This window comes from Numenius arquata, chromosome 6 (genome assembly GCF_964106895.1).
Source record: "Numenius arquata chromosome 6, bNumArq3.hap1.1, whole genome shotgun sequence".
Lineage (NCBI taxonomy): Eukaryota > Metazoa > Chordata > Aves > Charadriiformes > Scolopacidae > Numenius > Numenius arquata.
The window spans coordinates 6,716,028-6,741,848 of NC_133581.1; the positions used below are offsets into that span (position 1 = coordinate 6,716,028).

Consider the following 25,821-nt stretch of genomic DNA (forward strand, 5'->3'; position numbering starts at 1 on the left):
CTGTTTATCTATGTGAAGAAAGTGTTTAATTAAGTTACCAATGAGGAAAATTATATATGGAGTTGCGAAGCCAAGTTTCTCACAGCATTTCATTATAACAAAGGTACCAGATATGCTAAATGGCTTGATTACTTTTGGAGCCTATTAGTGCTTTAGCTGTACTGTTGAACAGCTGTTAAACAGAAAAAAGCGCTTCTTCCAGTAGTTTTATATGAATTAAAGAAATCAATGAAAATTAGAAGTGAGTAGAAGATATACCTTATTTTCTAGAGCATTGCTCCACTCTTTCAATAAGTTAACATGCTGCACTGCTGAGCTGGCTTCATGTGCTTTAATTTGTTGGTTTGTTCCCTGTGACAACAAAGAATTTATACATTTTAGCCAATTCCACTTCTTTTAAACCTACAAAGAAAGAGTATATCAAGACATCGAACCAACACTACATATTTTGGTTCACGGATGCATGTTGCAGAACTGTAGAGAGAAGGGAGGTCTACTTGGGAATTTACAAAAGTCAGGAATACATTTAATATAGCAAGTGTTTTATACAACTGCCATATATCTCCATCCAGTGTGTTTGATACGTCAGAGACAATAAAGATGAACAAGATTTACAAAATGAATTATATTTTAGAGTCTTCTGTGTAGCTTTACACTAAATAAAGCACAATAAAACTCTTGAGTCATACAAAACCTAAAACGTCCAATTCCCCAAACCGCAATTTAAAACTTCTGTTGTATTTCATGTACAGCTTCATAAGCACTAAATTTTCCCTCAGATGAATATTAAAGACAAATATTTAAGATAAATTTATCATCGCTGTAAACTGCCAGCTTTATAAACTACTTTGAGAGATATCACAATGCCTAGTTTGTCATCCTAAGATGTTACCATGATTGCTCTACGATATTCAGATAGGCTGCCTCTGCACAACCTATAAATGCTGTTACAAATAACCACTATATAAAAAGTTTACAGAACACACATAGATCGTATACAGAGTACATAAAATGCAGACCATATTACTTTCTTTGTTTGTATTGTGTTCCGTTACACCTACCTCAGTAAGTGTTTTGCAATGCAGAGTATATTAGCTTTGATGGTAGATACGCTGCAAAGCAACTGAAAGGGTTTCAATGATCCTCAAGGTATGTACTCTATATAAAATACTAAAAATATATATGTGGATATATGTACATATATGCACACATATACATACATAAAATGAATGGCAATACATACGACATAACAGTGGGCAGGGTTACAGCATTGATCAGTTCTACCACTAAGAGCATTACTGTTAACACTTAAAATGACAAATGCTCATTATCAAAGAACCTGGAAATACCTGCAGGAAGTAGTTTATTGAGAAGCGTTGCTGTTTACAGTTCTTGTCTCTTTAAGTTATTATGGGCTAGCAAGTGAATCACACTATCTGATAAACTCCTTTTTTTTTTCCTGTCAGCGGTTTCTTAAATTTCCTGACTGATCTCTTCATTATATAAGCATCCAAATTCCTCAAGTTACATGGTAAAGGAAGCAGAATATTGGAAGAGATTGGAATAACAGACTCTGAGGTTTGGCCTTTTTTTATTTTTAAAAATATTGCAGGGATTACCAGGATTAAATTCTAACACTTTTTTTTTTTTTAATAAATTTCATGCTATGCTTTGATTATACACTTATGTGCACACAGACATATGAATGCACATAAAAATACATGTTTTAAGTGCTCTAACCTATATTTAACCTTAATAAAAATATTGACACACAAATGAGAGAAAATATAAACATACTTAGCTCAAGAAAATAAATAATTTCATAGAAACAACTGAAGTTACTAGTCTATTTTCTGAAGAACAAAAGTGACTTTCCTCTTATTCTAAGTTAAAAATTTCTTCAAATGTATCATCTTCCCATTTCAACAAGATGTACCCCATAACTGAACTCCCAAACCACTGCAGGAATGTGTGGGTTTTTTACACTGTTTATTTTTTAAATGCAAAACCAAACATCTGCTGCGTAATCACTTGGTGCACCTTGATGACTTTTTCTTAACCAAGACTAGAGAAGTCCAGAACTTTCATGTCAAAGAGTTAGGTTCTATTTGCAGACTTTCATCAATTGGGAAGGATAATTGTTATATACTGACCTGAAAAGTGCAGCCATAACGCTTAAAACTACAGGTACTTGGGGCATTAATACATTCTGACAAATGTGCATTCAACTGCAATAGGAAAAAAATGTGAGTTTTGGCAAAAGACGTTTGCATGATAATGCTCAAAACATAAAGGGCACAGGTTATTGAGTTTGTATCGTGTGCCATTTGCAGAACATACAATAAACGTGTGTATATTTTCTCCAGTCTGACCTAAAGTGCAAATACTATATATACACATATGTAAACCACACGCACATGCCAATACAGTATACAGTGTGATACATTTAATATACAGTGAAACTTCTACTAAAGACTATTTCAATAGGCAACCCAATTTAAAAAAAAAAAAAAAAAGGCAAACAAAAACAATACACTGCAATTATTTAGGTGATTTCATTTGACTTTAGTGAATGACTAATCTTTTCTCAACAAGTAATTTTTTACTGGTGTTCTGAGCAAGTCTTAAGATCAGTTTCACTGTAGTAAAGTACATTTTTTCTAATCCTAATTTCATGAAGAACCAATTTTTTGAAACATAACATGCAATTCTCTGTGCCTAAATTTGAACGGTTAAATTACACAAAAAAAAAAAAAAGACTAAACAAGTACTGCAGGAAACAGACAGAGTTTTAGAATAGATACAGTTAAGTAACTTTAAAAAATGCAGTACACAGGACTAAAACTGATTAGTAAAATGCCTGCATTTTTCACAGGTTGAGATTTATTCCAATATCTCGGATTATTATGAGCACAGACCACTTTTCATTTAAAAATAAACCAATTCACAGAAGCATCAACATATATACAGACAGCAGCCATTGCAGCACAGAGGGCAGCAGCTGGATGCAAACTGCCTAAAAGTTGGAGCAAAGGGCCATTTTTGGTAAGAATGGTGCAACAAACTCTCTCCGCAAGTTTGTATTTCCCACAAAGCAGAAATGAGCTAGAGTCTAGCTCCTCAGATGGCATCACTCTTTTGGCTTTCAAAAATCACATTTGAAATTCCCACACCATAAGCCCCGCATGACTCAGCTCATCCACCTCCACGGAAAGAAGTGGGGAACCAAATCTGCTTTGAACGTGTCGCTCTGGAACAGACAGGACAGTCTTTAAAATCTGATACTGAGATGCAAGCCATCACTCATCTCTGATATACACCTATTACGTTCTAAAACGCTATCCGCAGAAATTCATGGTATAGTTTCAAAAGACACGTGGTTCAGAAAAAAAATAAGACCAAATAAGAGAGAGACATGTGGTATAACAGGCTTTACAAGAATGCCACATTTTCAACTTCTCAAAACTAGAAGTCTGCCAAAGAGTTATGAATTAAACATGAAAAATTGCCTTTTATTCTGCAATAGGATATTCACTTGTTGTACACTTCAGAATTTTCTCAAACTGTTAGGCAGGCATTTTCCCATTTTCTGCGTTAGAGTTGTTGTTGTCCCTAACCATGCAGCTACGCAATATATACATTTTCACAGTTATCAGAAAAAAATTAAGCAACACACAGCAACAGATGATGCAGGGCAAGATGACTGTTTAAAGTGCTTTTTCCTACCAATGGTTTCAGAACCCAATTCTGACTATATGTGTAACAACCCAGTCTTTAGTGGGTCAATTCTTAATAGCACTCAGATATACCTCTTCTCAAAGTAACTGCTGACATCAAGATTGAAGAATATGCCCAAGTGGTCCAGAACCAGGATCTAAGCTCAGAAGTAAGCACTGATAGAACTGGCTCAGTATACATATCTTCTCTTTTCTTAGCAGCTCAGATTCTCTTAAAAGGTACAATAACTATCATATATTTTATATTTCATTATCCTGGGGGAAAAGACTGCCCCTGTGTTTGGCAGGTGCCTTGTGCACTACAACATGATTAATAATTTACAAGTGTAACTGAAAAATAGTACAAATCCAACTCAGGATGTAAGTATCACTGAAAAGAGAAAAGCTTATCCTCAGATCAGAAACTTAACTTTCCTTAAGTGAGGCTTACAGGGTGCTGAAGACTTAAATAAGCTCTTCCCCATCCTTGGTGAGTAAATTCTATTTTAAGGAAAAAATAACACACATCGACTTTGACATATGCTACTTATATCTTTTAACGTACAAGAACGTCGATCTGTTCAAACAAGACGGGTTTTAATATTTTTTTTAATCTGGTCTATATATTATTGCAAGCTTCTATAGATTAAGAGGAATTTTTATGCATTGTTGCATCTGGCTGTTGGAATGTTATACTCATATTACCCTGTATCTTACACTAATTCTTTGTCAGTTATTATTTTCCCCAAATTTAACAGATTTAATCATAATCCAAGTTTTTCCACTGAATGATTCTACACATTTATATGATTTTTCTAGTCTTTACTAACTCTTGTCAACGTGCACTAAATTTTAATTCTCTATTTTTATTTTAATATAAGCTAACTACCCTAAGATGCTGCTCTTACTGTGCTCTCAACAAATGCTTCAAATGGGGGAAGGGCAAGGGAAGAGCTAGTAAAAATGAAAGCAGGAAAGACATGCGCTGATCTTGGGCAAGTCAAGTGTAATAATGACACAAAACTAAGAAATTATTTCTTTTTAAATCGTTTTTCAAGAAATCATTAAAATATTTGAGTGTTATCACACTGTGTGGTAGAAAAAGCTTTTCTTTAGATCTCACATTTTAATAAGGAAATGGCTTCTGGCAAAATTCTTGCGAGATCTTACTTAAAAAAAATTATTTAATTTTTCAGCACAACACTGGGCATGACTTCTTACCTCGCTCCTCATGAGTGTTTTAACACTACATTTATGAGGACATGAAACCATGACACACGGGCAGTCTGTATCTTCATGTTTCTACAGAGGAAAAAGCAAACAAACCACAAATCAACTCTTACTCCGAAATTAAAAAGAGGACTTACCTGCCTTACCACAATAATTAAAAAAACACACAAGATTTTTTTCAATGTTTATCCCAATTGTACAGAGTAACTGAACTGCAATTGCTCAAACATCAGTTTATGCTTGCGATAAACATGTTGATATTTTAAAGCAAAAATAAGGGGTTTCTTGTGTTTTTCCCACACAGAATAAATCTATTTGCTTCCCATTTTATTGTTTTTACTTAGAACAATGAAACTGTAATAAAGGTCAAGTCTTCTTCCCCAGCAATTACTCACAAAATTGAGTAAATTAAAATATTTAAGAGCAAGCAGAACCACTGGAGATGTCCCTTTTACTGAGGGTATACAGTGCGTGAAAAAGCTCTTCAGAAATGTACACTGCCCCCTCTCTGAGAAAGAGTCTCTCTTTCCTATGTACAGATAGTCCCCTTCCAATTCTTTTCCAATTTTGATTCCCAAACATCTGATACCAAGTCTCACTGTTATGCACCAAAGTTCAGAGATGTTGAAATTTTATCATGAGGCTGGGCAGGCATTTTGATCTGAACCTAAATGATGACAGATACTTCAGGACAGATGTCAAACCATATCACCATAGGGAGGGAAGAAAATCAGGCCCAAGCTAATTTCAATTACATTTACACTGCTTCTCAGTTTCTCTCAATAAAATGAAAAAAATGGAAAAAAAAATTCATTTCATGTCAAGTGACATTAACGATTCTAGGATTCTGAGTTGGAAGGGACCTTAAAGATCATATAGATCTAGTTCCAACCCCCCTGCTATGGGCAGAGACACCTCCCACTAGACCAGGTTGCTCAAAGCCCCATCCAGCCTGGCCTTGAACACTTCCAGGGATGGGGCATCCACAACTTCTGTGGCAACTTGAAACAAACTGTTTCATTGCTGGTACTTCAGAAAAGCAAAGGAAACAAAGGTCTAGATTTATAAGGCTGTTAGAAAAGGAAGAAGAAATAGCATGCCCTTGTTCCCCAGTAACGATGTCTACTTTTTGAAAGAAAACCAAGACGTAAAGGAGACCCAAAGCCCTTAGGCGTGAAAGGCCTTGGTTCAGAACTGCCATAAATCTGCAAATATTTGAAAATGTATACCTCCTCACTTTTAAAAACAGATCATCAGGTATGCTATTCTGAAACTAGTCTATCTTGTTGTCCTTCTTATTCACACTTGTTCACTCTCTGTAGCACACACAGTCACAGCAACAGAAGGAAGGAAGCCTAGGTTGCTCCTTAGCCCGAGAGCTGGGACAGCCTCCCAAAATGTGGGGGTGAGGAACTAACCTCAGTCCCTCCTCACCAGGACATGGATACCCAGCCAGGAGCAACGCTAACAGACTGACAACACCTCTCCCCAAGGTAACCTCTGTCAGCGTGACTGGTATTCTCCTGATAAGCCCGTAGGACCATTTCTGCTCAGACTCCAGGAGTGGACCCAGGCCACCTCATTCTGTCATCGGGTTGAAGAGAGCCATCACATGCTACTCTGCAGCTCTAGGGAGCCTACTGCTCTACAAACGTCTTTGATGGTTTAACTACAAAGCTAGAAAAATACTCTCTTCTAACATTCATTCCCTAATTTTAACTCACTCTCTTCTTGAACCTGCCTAAACTATCCGGCAAAGGCTATGACATTGACTCTCGGTTCACGATAAAAGGCAACATGCACGTCTTCTCCTCAGACCTCTCTTCTCCAGTCCTCCTCTTCATTCCATATCCCAGGGCCTGCCCACTGAAACCAAGGGGAGCCCTTTCCAAACACTTCAGGATATACCAGACTAATCCCATCCCAGTGGTAGAATCCTCTTCCTACCGACCAGCTAAATTCAGACAGCCGAGCACGCAAAGCCAAAATGCAGCATGTAACAGGGGTAACACCACACGCAGAGATGGGGGCAAGGCAGGATATTAACATGGCCCCCCAGAGAAGCCAGTGCCACGCTGGGAACAGGTCTGGTTCCAGAGCAGTGACAAGGGAGCGAGGTGACAATGTCTCACGCCTTCCTCAGCAGCTGTCCCCGTCAGCTCAGTGGCATTTCGGCCCACTGAGCAGAGTCCACATTGCCTTGGCAGGGTCTGCCCGGGACAGCCTTTCCGTGGCCAGGGTGGCAGCGAAGAGCCTAGGCCTAGTAATGTTGCCCTCCCACATCTGTGTCGTACCACTGCTACCCAAGCACCCATTTCACAGGAGAAGCACTTCCAAGTAGTTTTGTGGATTATTCACAGAAAAATATAATAATTCAGAAGCATTTCAGGCTACTGATTTCTGTTTTAAAAATGCACCACCTTTGTCTGCCAGGAGTTACAGGATGGAAAAGGTAGCTTTGTGACAAAAAAACCCCAGCTTTTTCAGATGGTTTAAACAAAAGAAAAGAAATTAAGAAGCTAACTTGCCTAGAGGCAGTGCAGGCAAGACAAATGCAATCTAAAAAACCGTGTACTAACACTGTTAACTAAAGAGTCTGCCTCCAACAACGGGGATTTCCTACCCCACGGGTCATGGGATTCTATGAAGACATGAACCATACATACTCCGGTAAAATTATTTTTGTTTCCATTTGCATACCTTTTTTCTCGGTACGCTCCCTCTATCTCCATTTTCAGTTCAAGTCACTGAGTCCTGCTTCAGTCATTATTACATTAGCGAAAATTTTAGGCTACAGAAGCTAGAGATGAACTCAAGCTCTGGGTGACAAAACTCAAATGAGAAGTCAAAAGGAGCCTTTCATTCAAACATACAGTCTCATTAATCTCCTGATTCTCATTACCAAAGTAAAACGAGGTACCATTTTATCAGGCCACAACAAATAAAACCATCTGCATTTCTACAATCACTGAACTTTTAGAAATTTAGGGAAAAAAATAAAATTAGAAGTAGCAGCCAATTGCTAATCTTCTAATTGCGGAGCTTTTTGCACCCTTAAAGCAGTATGGAAGCAAAATTGTCTTCTTTTCTATGTACTGAAACATATAAGCCAATGTTAACATGAGAACATGTAACACTCCTTGGAAGTGTTCTGACTTAAAAATGCAGATTTGTTTAGAACTTTTAAGGACAGGTGAAAAGTAGTACCAACTTCAGTACAATCCAAATAGTGACATCTCATCATAAAGCTACATTTTAACCTCTCTGGCTCCCTGGATAAGCCAATTCTATTACTTCTTAAAGCAACTTAGAATTCTACCACTTAAGATTTTGGAGAACAATTCTTTTACAAACACTCCTTTCTGTATTTCAGAGTAATATGCCATTCTTGCTTCCAGTGTGCATGTCTAAAACAGGTTTCACTGTGAATTAAAAATCTGATAGAATAAAACTCATCTCAGCTTCTGAATATCTTGAAAGCTACTGCTAATTCAAAGATTTCCTACCTGTCAAATCCATCATCATCTGATAGAAGGGAGAGCTCTCAAACTAAAACAGAGTTCTATATTGCTCAAAACCTAAGGATGATTTGAGAGTCTCAAAAATATTAACTACATTGCTCCTATAAAAAGAAACTGCCTACAAGGAACCTGTGAGCATGTTGCTTAGATATGGAAATCCAGCTTGTACAACGAGCCATATTTAATATTCCCTAGTTTTGTCTTTTAAGACACTATGCATTTTTTAATGTCACTCTTTGCCTCACATCAACTCCCAGCCTAAAGAAAATTCTGCAAGAACAGCATCCACATAACTAAATACAGTTTCACCTCTCTATCAGAATGTGCAAGAATAAACATAGTGTAAACTTAATTTTCTCTGTGTATTTTCACATCTCAGACACCTTATGCTGGTAATGCACAACTATTAAAGTACCGGCCCTTGCAAGTACACACTCAAATAATGGGAAGCCAGATCTAAATCAGAACTTGGTGAGATTCCACCTACGCCTTTTTGTAATGGCATCTCTGAGCAAATAATGTTTCTTATCACTGTGAGACTCCACCTAACAAACAATACACAAGAACACAAGTGAAAATGAAATTCTCGTCACTCTTACTATGCTAAGAAGGTCTGAAATCCAGACTGTCAAACTATGGAATATATGTAAACAGAATTTTAAAGAAAAAAAAAAAGTTAAAATCACAGCAAGAGAGATTTGGCATAATAAAGTTAAATGCAAAACAATGCAAATGCAATCAAGTTACAATTCTACGTGTAAAGCAAGACTTTCTCGACCTCTACTCTATACTTCAAACTCACAACATGCTGCTTTATCAGACAACCTATTACATGCCAAGAACAGCAGTAACTTGTCACGTACCATTGCTGGTTATGCCAAGCCACAATTTGTTTTTACAGTCTTTCCTCCTTTCCTCTCGTAAGAGATCACACAGTACCCAAGAAGGGTTATATAGAAAGATGCTACTTCTCCAGTCAATTGCTACGCTTATGCTTTTCCTGCACAACATTTGATTGTTATCATGGTAGTTGCATTTATTATATCAATTTAAGCAAAATTAAAAAGCACAGCAAAAATTACTTTACTATCAGTGTTCTGCAGTGGGTCCGATTTTTTTTAAAATGCAGTATCTGAACACCAGAAAAAAGAAAATGTTTCCCAGTCACTGCAGTAGCTGGGGGTTTTGCAGAAAAAAAACAAAAACAAAAAAAAGCATTTTGAAAGGCACCCTATTTTCTTTTTTGACTTACTAATTCTTGCTAAGGCTCTACTGGCAGCTACATAGAAGCACAAGAAGAGTTGTTATTCCACATTAATGAATGGAATCTTGTTTTATATACACAAGAAAATACTGCACCTGCAACATAATCATTGGGACTTGGCTTTTACAGTATTTACAGGTTGTCTCCCGGTATTTACAGGTCTTCTCTACATGGTCTGGCAAATCTTTTCTCAGTATTTTTTCTTTGCAATCAGCACGAGGACATGAGAGTTCTTCAAACTGACAATCAGTTTTCAAATGCATCTGAAAGATAAAAAAAAATAGTCAAGTCAACAAAGTTTTGTGGATGTCTTCTATCCTTTGAGACATCACACATCAAGTAACTTCAGAACCAAAATAAGCAAAGTCATTTTGTGCACTATATTGTGCAAGAGCAAACACTAACAAATCTACTCAGGAAATTACCTAGACAGCAAATTTCACTGTGTTACAGATTCACACGAGCAATACTTTTATACTAAAAGCATACTATGACAGTCCAAAATTCCACACAGGCTGTTTAAACAAAAGGTAAGCATTCTTTTCCAAGGTATATTATTCCACATAAACATAGATGCTGCCCTTAAGCTGTTTAAGTACCTGAGCTTGCTCATTCAAAGCAAATTTAAGTACCTACACATCTGACTGCAGACTGCTGTTTTGCCGTCCCTTCCAACTGCTAAAATTACTGGGTTACCATTATGTTATACCTTCATGAACCAAAGCTACAAGTTATTTTGTACAAGTCTGGAGAAGCCCAAGCTTTAACTCCACGCATAAACCACCACTTACATGAGAGGATTAAGACTGGTAAACAAAAATAAGAACACACCAAAAAGGAATTCAGATTTCTCACATTTGTAAAGGACAAATTAAGATTTTTTTCCCAATTTTAGTTTTCCCTCCAATTTACTTCATGCATTTACATTTCTGAGCTTTAGCATCAGAGTCACATGATTTTTGACTACAATTCCTTATAGCTTATCTAAAAGCTGAGTTTCAAAACAGTTTAACTCTACTCTGACATTTATAAATCAGATTAACCACTAGTGAGAGCAAGTCAAGAAATGGACTGGGGTTTTAATTTGCAAGATTTCTTCCCACTCTTTAACTCAAAAGGAAGCTTATGACTATATTACATTACTTACCAGTAATTGACCCAAAGATAGTTGTTCTTTACAGCCCTTGTTTTCATTTCTGCAGTATATTTGAAGGGCAAGTAGTTCTCTCCTGCAACAATTATCTTTAAATACCTGAAAAATAATTAAAAAAAAGTGTCATTTTAGAAATTTAAACCACTCAAGAATATGCAACTTCAAATAAAGTAGAAGCCATGCAATTTGGCTATGGCAGTGTCATTTAATTCTAGCTTTATGTGCCAGAAATAAAATCCTACCATTCAATTCGTCTTGAGTGTGCACATCACAGATTCCTCCACTATGAAGCAGCCCAGTGAAAGAGAATATTTGGACAGATGCTCTACTACTGTTTCCCTTTTACTACAAATACAATAAAGGGAAAGGTACTAAATTTTTTGCTATTTGCTTGCCAATAATTGGCCTGCATAAGCTAGAACTCTCCACACTGGGAAACTGGTGTATTAGGCACAATACCATAAGGCAGAAAAGAGCCAAAGCACAGTGGGTCAGAGAGGAAGGATTTCGTGGAAGGCAGTCCCACAATGACTGGTTAGTTGTAACACCTCCTTGCACTTCTGTGGTAACACATAATTAAAGACATTTTCCAAGGTCTTACACTGGCCGAAGCTTATTATTTCACAGATAAGCAGGCTTTAACTCTCTCTCCATTTTAATATTTATAAGCCTTCCAGCATATTTTTGTCTGTAATAGAACTGCAAGAAGCTAGAAATAGAGAGCTTGGGGTTTGGATTTTTCACCTCTTACGGGTAATATCCCATAAAAGATAAAAGAGACAGCACAACTGCACTCTCAAGAAGCCCCATCGCTAAGGGCAAGAACTGGAGATAAGGACTGAAGACCATTAATACTATTTTGAAGCCTAAAACAAAGGGATAAAAACTTCTAGTTATTTTGCAATTGCTTTCACAACCATTAAGAACGAAGCCCAACCTGTGACTACTACTCTGACAGAGTTCTGTGATGCTGCAGGGTTACTGTAATTACAGAACAGTTCTGAACGCTAACATTTAATAATAACAACAACAAGAAGGAATTACAATCAGATCTGTCCACAGTGACTATGAATCTATCACTAGTATCAATGAAGAAGGAAACACTGCAACTGTTCTCACCCAATCTCATCTGCCACAGGTCACTGATTTCTGTTTACTTTTCAGATGCATATGTGAAGTTTAATCAATCAACAAATCTCATCTGAATAATCCATTTCCAGAACCGTAGTATTTTTTCCATAGTAACTCACATTGTTACTAGGTGCAAGTTTTGCCCACTGAAGTTAACATAAAAAGATAGTTTTTAAACAGTTTGGCCAAGACTGTCGAAAAACTCTTCGGTGACTTTGAACATCAGCATTCTATGGGAAGAGAGAGGCTTCCAGTTTCGTGAAAATCACGGACTTGCACAGTCAGTCTTATATGTGTATTTAATACACACTGCCCTTCATGTCCTCCACCTATTTTAGAGATATTTGAAATTTCACAACAAATGTACATGTTTACATATATTGGGAGCTAAAAAGTCAGAGTTTACACAAATGAAATAGGCATCATGATTATTGGTCTGAGCTCCTGGAGAACCCATCCATGTCAAAACTGGAATATGCTGAGCACTTTTCAGACAACTATTTTGTGTTAAGACAAGGAGAAATTAATGTACTCATGAACCTTTTCTTGAGAACGGTAATTATTAGAAGTATTTATTTAGGCATTATTATTATATTATACTATTATATTATTATACATTATACATATTATGTTAATACTATTATTATAAAGACTACTAACACAAAGAATTTACTAAACAAAAATCTCATGTAAAACCTGCATAAACCATGTACTAAGACAAAAACAATTTTCGCTACTCTCAGCCTTTCAAAGGCAACACAGAGTTTTGCTGTGAAAAAAAAAACCAAAAAACACACAACCAACCATTAAAGAGGGTATCAGTGAAATAGCTTATCCATATAATATGACTCTATTACAGTTGTTATATAACTCCACACTGTTCTGGTTCCAGCATGGTTCACAGAGCAACACAGTGTAGAAACAGATTAGTGAAACAGCAGACACTGGTCTGAAGCCACATCAGAAGTAAGGTTTGCCTATACCTGTGAGTTCTCTGCATCTACAGGAGATGTAGTACTTATCATCCTCCCAAGTTGATAGGAAGACAACTGCAACGTGTTGCTGCAGCTCCCAACTATGAAAACAAGCTATGACATCCAGCTGGATCATTAGGAGTAGGGCTGACATCATTTTATACTGTGTGGTTAACAATAAAAATGAGCTGTCTTCCTATATAAAATAGATGGTTTAGGTTTTATAACAAAACTATCTTCCTCCAGTAGCTAATTAGGCTTATGAAATAATTACCACAAAGCAATAACACATCTTATCCATGCCACACAATTCAATACTCTTGAGTAAGAAACAATTTTAACAATACCTTATCTTTTACTATGCTTTCTTGACACGCTGTACATTTTGGACTAGAAGAACTGCAGAGAAAAGAAAACAGAAAAACTATTTTAACTCATCTGAATTTTTGTAGTACAAAGATTTACGTTGATGAGTCAGTTAATTATAATTATTCAATATATTTTAAAATCATTAGAAGTGGATACAGTTCATTGTAATGAGATGACATGCTGTTATTTCCAAAAATTGGAACAGTGAGTTTTCTGTGGACAGCATATGGCATTCCCAAGGAAATAAGACCACCACAAAGCCTCCAGCCAACTGTGCAGTGGTTTTCTTCAAGGTGGCAAAATTCATTCCCTATCTTACAGAATGCATGTGATCCACGATTTTTGTCACTTCTCAATCTATCCGTGCAAACAGGCAAAATACTGTCTCTTCAATTACCCAGTCCTTTTTTAAACACCACCTAATTAAGCTTCACTTTCTCTGACAATCAATTAAACATCATTTTAGGGTCAAAAAGTATTTATGTCCATCTCCTTCAAGTCTGTTCTGGTTTTAGCAACTGTTACAGATCATTCCTCCCTCCTTTATCTGAACTATTGCCTTGTAGGTGCTTTGGCAATCTAATTACCAAACTTGGCGATCTCTTAGACATCAGGTAGGTTGAGGAGCAGAGCACTCTGTGGACAGAAACTGAACTGGAGTGTTCCTACATCTGCTTCTGACTATGACCTGCTAGGTGTCATAGCGTAAATCCCTTCATTCCTTTTTAGCTCCTTTTCCCTATGTAAAATGGGGATAGTCGCACTGGTCTCCCTTGCAAAGCACTAAGATCTATGAATGAAAAGCACTAGGTAAAAGTGAGGTAAATTCTTTCGTAAAGCAAATCATTGACAGGCTACGTAAGTTGTGGCTCCCGCAGCACTGCAAATCAATGTGAAAGGCTGAATAAGTTTGATCATGTTATATTATCAGTACCGTTATTTCAAACCATCTCACTGGCTTCTGCTCCTTGAACTGACCATTCTGCGTCTCTCATTTCTGAGCATCTTAACTACCTTGCAGCTTCGATATCTGTAATAGTTTTCTTAAGTAAAAAAAAAAAAAAAAAAAAAAAAAAAAGAGGGGAAACTAATCTACTTGAGGGCATATAGTGTTTAATACAATGTCACACTTTCCTCGCTTTTACTGAATTCACTCAAGCATCCCAATTGCTCTTCTAAACTACTACTGCATACTGAGCAGGCACCTTTGCTGCGTTATCTACACTGACTCCCAATTCCTTGTCCTCAAATAACCCTGGAACAGAACCTGCGAGCATGTAATCACCGTGCGCGCGCAGCAGCGTATCAACACTGAATGAAAAGGTTCTGTGCCAAATACAGAAATACTGTAAACTTATTTTGCTTCCAGTTTTACGGCACACTTTTTATTTCTCACAAAAAAGGAGCTGTAAATTTAATTTTAATAAAAGGAATTATTTGCAACAAACATTTAAATATAGTGAAATAACTCGAATGAAAGAGCAGTGTGGTAGATGGTCTTAGCCATGTGTCCTTTTCAATAACAGACTGTTTGGAAAGTCAGAAAGGTAAAATTACACATATTCGAGCTGCACTGTAATAAGCACATGTGCACCACTCACAGCAGGGAAGGAAAATTGTCCAGATTCCAGCAATGCCAGAATTGTTACTGTTTAAGATTGTTAAGGATCTGCTCGGTCCATCTGCACACATCCAAGCATGGCAGGTATTTGGTTTTCTGCAGTCACTGTTATTAACCATGTAAGAGTCTTCCAAAAACATATATTCAGAAAGAAATAACTGCATTTCTTAAATAAAGACTACACCTCACCTGAAAATGTGTATTGAAAGAAAAGTTGGTGGGGTTTTTTTTTGTTGTTGTTGTTTTAAATTTAACATGCTGTAGCACAAAACCTACAGGAGTGGATCAATGAGCTATGGACCCTTTGTATTTGCTCAGTACAGAGGTTACTCTTTATCATGAGACAGAGTCACGTAATATCCTCCAACCTGTTTTCTCATGCTGCACGTAGTCTTGATTTATATCTACCTGAGATTACAGTATTTCCAAGTGAAATATAAACTAATACCTAGAGTCAGGATGGTGACAAAAAGTAAACAGGAGATCACCAAGACCTTCCAAAGCCAAATCCCCTCTCTGTTAGCAGTCCAGAGTGCAACATCCAGTGAGCTCAATCTCTTCTGTACCTCTGCTTTCCCAGTAGCAAACGGAAGTATTGACTGCTTATTTACCCCAGGAGATTAAAGCTTGCAGAATGGTCTCCAAACATTAGACCACGTTTTAAAAATCACACTGCTGAATACAATCAGTAGCAAACGCATCAAAGTTGAGAGGCAAAGAAATACACTTCTACTGATGCACAGATAGTTCTTAAAAGCTATATACTCCTTGAATGATTGCACTTTCATTCTTACCTGGGCTGGGAAAGATTGCATCTCTCAGCGTTCATTTTATGTCTATAACTTTCACTCGCACACTTTGCACTCCGGCCCAAACATCTCAGTAATAGAGAAGCCAGCCTCCCTGACCCCACTGGAACCCACAAAACAAAGCCGCAGGACATGCGGCTAGAAGGGTTACAGGGAAAGGAAGCTCCACAAGCAATTATATTTACCCCAAGGGTCCCACCACTCAACTGTAAGGCTGGGTCCACAGCTAGGTTAGGAGCTATCACTCTAAGGAGCCTCGGCAGGCTCACTTCCTCGCACAGCCGTGATTTACCGAGTGTATTTTACACCAAAATAGCCGTGTTAGCAGTCACATGAAATAGCTACTCAGTCTAGGCTCCACAGGCAATGAAATTCCTACCTAACACATCACTACGTGGGATGAAACCACTTTAACAACTGTTTCAACCATATCGAGGGAAAGCTTAGTTGCCTCATCCTGACCCAGAGCAGAACACAAATGGTCCCAGAGCAGAATGCAAATGTTTGCACCAGCATATGGATAACACATAATCAAGCAACAAGCAGAAGGCTGCTTTGAGCCAGGGCATTAGCTTAACGTATTCCTAAAACTACAGTGGTGTTTACGCTGTTTTCAGTGGTTCACAAGATTTAAAGGTATCAACCTGTTCTATCACAACCAAAAACATACCTTAGCAAGGCATTCATGCAGGTCTCGCAGAATCTGTGTCCACATTCAGTCTGTTTAGGATTGCATAAGATGAGGTGACATTTTTCACATTTATACTTATCTTCCACGGCATTTACAAATTTCTCTTTGTAGCCACCTTGCTCTGGAACATAAATCGATGCTGAAGGACTGCGATCAGGATTGGCTCTTTGTTGTACCATTTCTACAGATAAAGGGGGTTCTGTCTTCTTACTGGTGTCCATGCTCTAAGATAGCTTCTGTGAAGCAAAAATGAGAAAACTTCTGAGAAATGAAGACCTCTTTTTCCATTTAAATAAAAGAAATACAGCATCTCCGAGAGACTACGTAAAAACAGAAAGCACTAAGAACAGATGTGTGTCCATGCACCATGTGAACATAATACATACATAACCGCCTAAGTACATTAAACACAGCAAATCTGTAAAATAGTCTGCATTTTTCAAAGACTCTAGAAGGTCAAGAATTAAAACCTATTCCTTAAAGCAAAGTGTTAAGTTAGTTATGGGCATCGCTCTAGGAACAAATAAGAATGGAGTTCGTATTCTTCCATCTCTCTCTCTCTGAAAAATGTCCTCAATATTGAAGTTATACCATTAGAGGAACCAGCAAGGGGTGTAGTGGAGAAGGTGCACTGGTACGGTAACACACATGCTACTGTAAAAAACACCCTGTAGAGGACACTGGTGGTTGTGTATCTGGAATCTACACAGCTCCACTACCAACTTCGCCTGTCTATCCCAGACAGTAGCAAACTGTAAGACACACTGCTTCAGGTTTGTTTTAGAATAAAACAACAGGTTTTTACTTATTAAACACTTTCCAACCTTTTCATCACACATCCCCACATGAACAGTGATACAAGTCTAACTGACAGGGGAGAAAGGCCTACATAACATGGCCCCTTGATTAGTACACCAGGACTAAGCACAACTGACAGGCAGCTGAGAAAATAATTAATACAGTTGAAGACTAAATTATAGTACCTATTATCTCGGACTGTGTTTCTTCTAGATCAGCATGCAAAGCATTAGCAGAGCAACAGAGGAAAAATACCTCAGGTTAAACCTGATTTCAATAATTCCCTTGCTTATCTTATAGCCAAACAAGTGTACGTGGTCTTAAAAAACCTCCACACATGAAGGAGAAAGCACAGTTGGAGGATAAACCACCTATTTACGTAAGAGAAATGCCTGGCTATTTAGAAGAGAAAGGCATCCTTCGGTTCTCCCTCCATATTAACTGACACTTGAAATATAAACCTATTCCACTGCTCTACAGTTGCCTCAACCACTACAGTTATAATTCAACTTTAAGAACTAGAATGAAGAAATGAGACCCAGTTCATTTCTCAATTTTAGAAGTATGTCCATCAATACCACAAAGGGCATCAAATGCTTCACATCCCAAATACGCAAACCTTCTCATACACCATTTTTGTGATGTCTTATCTTCCTTCGCTAAGTCCAAAACAAGTACTTGTAATTAAATGTATTTTCTTGTAGATCATTTCTGCATCTATACTTTTGGTATAGAACTCTCCACGGAGGTTAAACAGACAAGGAAATTCCTTTAATTTCTGATGCCAACTGTTATTTCTAAAAACAAAAGACAAATCATTGCAACTCATTGCTGCTACCATTTCATGCCTTTCCATCATGCCTTCCACCTGAGCAAGGGTAGAGGTGCTGAATGACGAATCCACACTTCAATGCCCCCTTTCCTTAGAGGAAAGACTCTCTGTACCTTCATCAAACACAGGGAGAGCCCGAGGAAACCATCCTCGTAACTCAGTACATAGATCTGATGATTGGGTCTTATTCAAAACCACCAAAAAAACAAAGAACAAAAAACCCCAAATAAACCAGTTTCTACAGTAACTGAAAGGGAAATACAAAGTCTGGTCCATAATCTGAATTAATGTCTGCCTTTTCCTTGTCTATTCTTCAAAGACTTGGCGGAAGATTCAGAGACTGTAACCAGCAAGCAAGAACTGAGACGTGATGCTGAGAACAAGAGTGTGAGAGACAAGGAGGTTAAGAGAAGTTCCATGTGTGAGAAAGGACTGCAGTTGACGAAAGCAGGTCTAGCTTTCACGATTGCCCAAGACATGACTGCCATTGCTGAACATCTGTGGCTGGACAGAGAGGAACCCAGTCATGAGCTTAGGACTTGTCACTTTGCTGCAGTTGTAAAAGAAAAGGAGATTACCAAGAGAGAGAAAAAAGTGCAACTCCATAAGCATCCGGACTGGTGAAATTCAGCTATTTATGGATTTGCTTCTTGTGAGTGACTGTGGGGAAAGCTTCATTTAGAGCTTGTAGTTTAGAAATCTGTAAAGGTTTTCAGTTCTCTGATTTATAATTTGTAGATAGGTATTAATGCCTCTTTTCCCTTTGCAACTGTATGCGTTTTCTTATCATATTCAAGACCTCTACCATTCTGTCAACTCTTGAAGTCAAAAAGCCAACTTCAAGCATGCTGACTGGTAAGAACAACGCAGGGAACGTGATTTTCCTTAAAATGCCAGAATAAAACAAGGCATGGCCTGATTGTGACCCTCAGAAAAAATTCAGAAAAAGAGGAACTAAAAGAGGTGCTGACAGGAGAAGTGGCAAGTCAAGAGAGAATAAAATTCCTGAACTTCTAAGTCATACAACACAACTACTGAATGTCTGTTTCCCTGTTTAGTTTCGTACAAAGAAAAAGAAGCTAAAGATGATTAAAGATGTGAGGTCTTCCAATAGGATGATTTCTTCATGGAAACTGAATAATTAGTCACAAGGAGGCAGGCAAGAGGAGACAGGAAAGGTAAGAAAGAGTATTCAAGATTTAACTGAGAAAGAGGACTGAATATCAAACGAGTAGCAGGTGAGAGTTTCATAGAGATATGAAACCACTCAGGGGCCGGACCGTGAGCTGGCAAGAGAGATTTCATACCAAAATAAACTACACAGGGCTCCACAGGACTCCACTTTGGGAACTGACGGATTGGGTATCTTGTCACAGAAAACAACCAGAAAGCACATTGATAAATAAAATTTACTATGCAATATGCCTAACAGTCAGATTTGTGTGCCTCAGCTTTTATATTTCTGTTTTATGAATAAGTACGTCAGGCCAGAAAAGCTAAACAAGCCCAGCACCAGAATAGCCAGCTTGGTGAGGAATTCTCTTCCACAATACTCTGAACAGCAAGAATTTTCTTATGTAGCAAAACCAGGAAGCGATTCATGAAGTACTGCAATAAAACACGACAGAAAACTGAACTTAAAAGAACACCAAAACCTCTTTTCTTAGCACAAAAGAGCTGTATTTAACAAGGGGGTGGGGAGACGTGATGTCTATCAAACTACCATATGCACAGAGCGATGCCCTCACACGAGTTACACGCTCATACACCTGGATCTGGTATCAGTGGTGAACCCAAGTGCAGGTAAAACAAACATTTCAGCTGCCACCTTTTTGCAAACAGCTTTCCGTTATGGTTTACGTACCACTACAGGGTGTCATCTGCAATGTCATCTTTTCCTTTTCAGGAATCTTTAACAGCAGGACTCAGATTATACCCCCATAATCAGGTTTCAAACTGCCAACAAGAAGCAATTTTCCAGTCACACCTCAGTAAGACACTGTGCACTTACAGCAGTGAAGATAACGCGCTTCCAGAGAGCCAGGAGAGGAGCCTGGCTAGAACATTCAAGATAGGCCAGTTCTGGTGGGGGCCTCCAACTCCTAATGGCATGGCAAGCTGCCACCAAGACAAAGACTCTGGTTCTTGTTCATGAAGCTAAAATCTTAACTCCTAATTCACCACTAGCTATTTCTGAAGCTCCAGTTTCTTATCCCTGGGAAAAAGCATCACAAGAATATGACTTATAGATGTCTTTTAAAACTGTTAAATCTTGGACAACCACCTTTCAGGACAGATAAGCACATAAAAAGCGGCTCAGTCACCAAGGTCAGTTCTGTCCACTGTTGATTACATTCCTTTCAGCCACCTCTCCTGCAGCTAGCATATGGCTGTACTCACACTTCAGACCAAGACTGACTTGGTCCTCAGATGGGTGACACTGCTTGCTTCTGTGTGTCACATCTCACTGAGCTCTGTTTTTGTCACTGCGCTTGTTCAACACAAGCGGTTCTCAAGTACCTGAGGCTGAACCTCAGTTAATATTTCAAGCTGTATAAACTGCAGTAAAGGTTAGAACACTTTGTTGTTATTTAACTGATATTAACACCAGTACAGAGGGATAGAAACTGGAAGCAAAAGTGCTTTTACCGACAAAGATGTTCCAAGAATTAGAAAGCCTGGGAGTTCCCATACAAAAAGCGTTGTGCTCTTTCCTTGTTTAATCATGGATGCTGTTCTCACCACAGAGGTCAAACATCCTAGAAAACTGCACTGGTGTATGTGCATGTGTGGTGTTATACCACATATTTTTTTTATTTGCTCTTTGGGAATAAAACAAATTTGCAACATAGAAATACAATAAAGCATCTATAAAACCTCAAAATGAATTTGCATTAAAAAAAAAAAACACCAAAAAACAGGAAAACCACCTCCACCAACTTTTATGCAATCTAAAACACCCCCCAAAATTGATTGCAAAAGGGACCACAGGATTTGGCACCTCACAAGTTCTGCATGAAGACAGTTTCAATGTATTGATAATACAAAGCAAATAAGCTCTTGCCAAAGTTTTAAAATTTAAGAAGGGAAAGAAGATATTTGAAATAAATCTTTTTGTTACACTAGCAGAGAAGAGAATAACAGAAGACGCAATCTACTTTGGTTATTACTTAGGACAGAAAAGCTTTTCAATCAAATTACAATTTGCACTGAGAACAGAAGTTGCTCAAACAGAACACCAGTGCATGCACAATATCTAAATTAAGCTCTGAAAAAGAAACCTCAAGTTAGACAGGGAGCTAAAGATCAGAGCAGAAAAGTGACCAGTGAGACGATTCAACCTTCCCTCTTCAAAAAACAGCTTGTATATTTTTTAGATAAAAAGCGTAAAACCACACAAACTTCACCGCCTCATCCAAACTAGGTCATTTCTTTGGTAGGATGGGGTATGTCTTTTCAGTCTAGCTTTTAATGAGATACAGCTTGCGATTGTCCTGTCTCTCCTCCTACTCTCTCAAAAACACTTGGGCCTCAACTGGACTGATTGGTTTCATGAAAATGAGCTGCTATATGGGGAAATGAAAGAGAAACTTAATGCAGTGTCCCAGCGAGCAAGAGGCTGTAAAAGTGCAACCTCAATCATCACCACCTTCGTGTGGTCCATCAGTTGGCCAGTCAGTCCACAACTACACCCAAACCAGCCAAGATGACCCGCTCCCTCTTGTCCAGGCAAACTACAAGGTCTTAAGTCTTCTCCAATATTATAATGGCAGGGGGTGGCCTGAAGGTCTTTTTTTATGTATGTATTTTTTTTATTGAGGAAGGGGGAGTAGGGGTTAAAAAAGGGACTGATAGGAAACCACACTTCATCGGTTTCACTCTTCACACACTTTTCTATTCTTTACAGAATAGCCTCAGAGAGCCAGATAATCAGCATGGTATTTCCAGCTCTTCAGTCTTCCCAGCCCATGTGCTTTCCATCACCAAGAATTATTGCTTCAGGTTATCACACAGAAATCTTTATCTTACAATTAAATTATTAAAACAATCTGAACTTTGCCTTATATTTCAGCATTTTACAGCTTCTAATAAATTCCTCGCACATACTTACTGAAAAGAACGTACATCTTTCTTTCACCATCTTTTAGACAAGTCTGCTGACTTGGTTCTGCTTCTACTTCTGTGTGCGATTATAATATGCAACATACACTGACATACCTTGATGACCGCTTAAAACAATAATGCAAGCTGAAAGCAGTATATTGGTGACAACGTATTACCAATTTACTCAGTGCACGCATGTCAAAAAAAATTAAAGATGAGCAGGGAGGCTGCCATGGGAATCTCGACTCTAGAGCTCTGAAGCATGAAGGTGTCTCACTGCAGAAGGCCGGTCTCACAGCGCCCAGCCACCCCTCAGCCTGGCATTCTGGTAGAAAGCCCCACCGCTGAGTCCGCACAGGGGCACAGAAGAACAACTGATAAATAAAATGCAAATAGCTTGAGTCACTCCACAAAAATACCTAGGCAGTGACTGAAGCAGCACTGGAGTGGCAGGTTTGAAAGCAGAGGACCATGCATCGACTTTGCCTTGTGCGAGGTCAGAAGTCTTGGCACTTTCACTCCTCCTCTTCGTAAAATAAACTACTGATTTATTTATTTTTTCCTCCATGCACTTGTCATGCTTGAAGCACTATTCACTGTTTCTATACAGCATATATAGGATCAACCAACCAGCACTCAAGTATTGCCAGCATATGCTTTAAGAGAAAATTCTGAGGGGAGGATGGGGAAGGATTGCTGATCACCAATGCCAGATCTAACTTTACACCATGAAAAAGATGAGACCATTCCTTATCTTCTTTTATGCAAAACATTCAAATACTAAGTCTAATTCCTGTATAAAAATCAAAGCAGCATTGATATTTAAAACTTATTTTTCCTTGTGTTAAAATAGACTGGTTATTTAACTACTTTAAATTTCACCCGATAGTTCAGTAAGCACCCACCTCCCTTGCATAAACTAACGCAAAACAACTGTGAAGACAGAAACACATAACAGAAAAGATGAAGATCAATAGGAAATATCAACAATTCATTGCTTGGATACAAGCAAGTGGAACAGAAGCACTTGCAGACACAGAAGACACTGAGTATTCTCTGCACAAGAAGCTTCTGCCATTTGCATGCTCTTCACAGTCACTTATTAGCACAGCATCCCAGAGACGCCGAGGTTGGATGGGATCTCTGGAGGTTATCTAGCCCAACCTCCTGTTCAGAGCATCGACAACTTCAACGTTAGATCAGATTGTCCAAGGCTGAGTTTTCACAAACTGTAAGGATGAAGACACAGCAGCCTCCCCAGGCAACATATTCTACTCCTCTGCAAAGAGTTTTTATTATAGTAATAATGGTGTGATATTCTTATCTAGAAAAAAGGCCTGTTCTGATACATGTTCTCAGGCAACTAAACCAGATTTCATCATAATCTTTAAGGGTCTATTCTGTAAAAACTGTTGAACAAATAGCAAAACTATTTTTGTCTTGGATGGTACAGGCTATTCCTTCTTTTCCTATCTGAACTAGAAAATGAGAAGTATAACCAAAAATGTTACCTTCATATTCTTGCAAAAGAACAACCAGGCATGTCACTTGAAATGCAAACATTTGTTTATTTCTCATCTTTAGCTTGCAAGATGACCGAATAGCAGAAAATGAATGGTAAGCTAAGTTTTACACATTTTCATTCTTTTAATTTTTTATTACTTTCTTTGGCTCTATTTCTTTCAACAATGAGTCTACACGTTCCCGTGAAGTGTCTTACAGGATTAAGCAAACCAGCATCCCAATAAAGGGAACCCAATTTAGCAAGCCTGCTAGACTATGCTTTCATGAAAACAGTTCTAATATATACTCCCTCCTGAATGTAACAGATTTGTGGAATCTAAACAGAAAAGCAGGCATTGGATAGATGTGCAAAGTAATTACACCAGTATTAAGAGATGAGAATGGGAATATTTCCAAATAATAATATAGTATTAATTTCTTTTGGAGTATCCAAAAGCTCAGGGACTGACACTTTTAATAACTACCTAATAATGTGTTGAATAGCATTAGCTTTCAGTCTAACATATATTGCACTGATAAGAAGAAAAACGTTAAAAGGGATTCAATTTTAACTATTAAAAAAAGACAACGGAAAAATAATTCAGTGCCATTTAGGAAAGCTGATTTTTACGTGACACTCTGTTCATCTGTTACTTTTTTGAAAGTTAATGTTATTCTTTTAAATCATGACATACGGGCTGGCAAAACGGCTTTATGATTCAGCCTGAGGCAGTAGTAAAAACAAAGTGTTTGTATTTTGACTTCCACTTGCTAGCTACAGCTCTCAATAATTACTTCATAATCTCAGTGGGCTACCAAAACACAGTATAAAGTCATTTGAAGTGCAAGAAATCAAAAGCCTCTTTTAGAAATCAAAAGACCTCTTAAGCTTTGAAAGCCTGGGTCAGAAGACAACAGATAAGGGACGTGCTGTCCAAGCTCGCCCTGTGTACTTTCTTCTACATTTCGAACTCCAATTTGGTTCTTGTCTATGGGTGCAGGAGAAGAACGACAAAATATACAAGTTTATTGCATTTCACCTACGAAATTAACCCCCAGGTTGAGGTCCATACCTCTATATGAAGTTTTTAGTAGAAGCACTTAAGAACAAGAAAGATCAAAAGATGATCAGATGAACATAGGACAAAGAGTACTTTAATCTCTTCCTCTGCTGTTCAGGGGGAAGTCCATGACTGAGATACGTATGCCAGTCCCATGTGGAGGAAGTGGATCAACACTGTATTTTTTTGTCATTTCTGGCTCTGTTTACAAAGGAAAAGTTCTATCCACCCCGGAAGAAAAATATTCAGATCAAATATTCTGGGAAACGCCACAATAATCATAAAACTTCAACTTAAAGGTAGTTTCCTTTTATAATACTTTTATTTATGCTTTGAAGAGAAAACTAGCAAAACCAGTTCATATTTGCTTTCTGAATACTCTGTTTTTATGGAAGGCTATTTCTATCAGTCCAGATTTCCTCCACTTTCCATTTTACAGCAAGCTTAACATTCCCTTTACTTCTGTTGCACAGCATAGAAGTCATTGGTTCACAGGTTACAAGTAGTAATGTCAAATCATATACAGCCAAAAGAGAAGTCCATTGTGTTTCCCACTTACGCCTGCTACAATCAGGAGACAATAAATGTGAACAACCTATGACAAATCCTAACAAGGATCAATGAGGGTTAAGGCAGATGATATGTCCGAATCATTTTGGCCAAAGCATACAGTCCTAGAAAAAGATGTCTCATCCCTCAGTGACCTAAAAAGGGTCCCCTTTTCTCCCAAGGTGTGCCTTCAAGAAAACCCTGCTTCATGATTTACCAACAACAACTTAAATTATATCAACTTAAGACATCAGTCTCTTTCATCTCTGAAATCACCAAGCAGGAATCAAAAAATCTTGCTGTCTTTTAAAGCTACTGTCAGTCTTTTTTTTTTCCTCTTTTCCTTTTTCTTTTTTTTTTTAAACCAAGACCTATCGATGGATGCTATTCTTTTATTCTTTTCCACTCTGTTAATCAAAGAGATCCTCAGTTTCAAATCTAATGAAATTTCAAAGGTCTAGCAGAATAGCAACAGATATTCTTCAAATCACAGTC

The 25,821-nt window shown here is 37.9% G+C and overlaps 1 protein-coding gene across 5 annotated transcripts in view; it reads right to left on the bottom strand.

The window, feature by feature from the left end:
• The window catches only part of TRAF3 (TNF receptor associated factor 3), a 28,360-nt gene extending 11,645 nt beyond the window's left edge, over positions 1-16,715 (bottom strand). Inside the window, exons 1-7 of one of the 5 annotated variants that reach the window (XM_074148956.1) lie at positions 16,459-16,715; positions 13,337-13,388; positions 10,879-10,983; positions 9,827-9,994; positions 4,938-5,018; positions 2,154-2,228; positions 259-351 (exon numbers count right to left, since the gene is read on the bottom strand). In XM_074148956.1, coding sequence (XP_074005057.1) covers positions 259-351; positions 2,154-2,228; positions 4,938-5,018; positions 9,827-9,994; positions 10,879-10,983; positions 13,337-13,388; positions 16,459-16,700 — 816 coding nt within the window. In that variant the 5' untranslated portion in view covers positions 16,701-16,715. The remainder of the gene's footprint in view (positions 1-258; positions 352-2,153; positions 2,229-4,937; positions 5,019-9,826; positions 9,995-10,878; positions 10,984-13,336; positions 13,389-16,458) is intronic. The other 4 variants (XM_074148959.1, XM_074148958.1, XM_074148957.1 and 1 more) reach the window with 4 other exon arrangements.
• Positions 16,716-25,821: the final 9,106 nt, after the last annotated feature.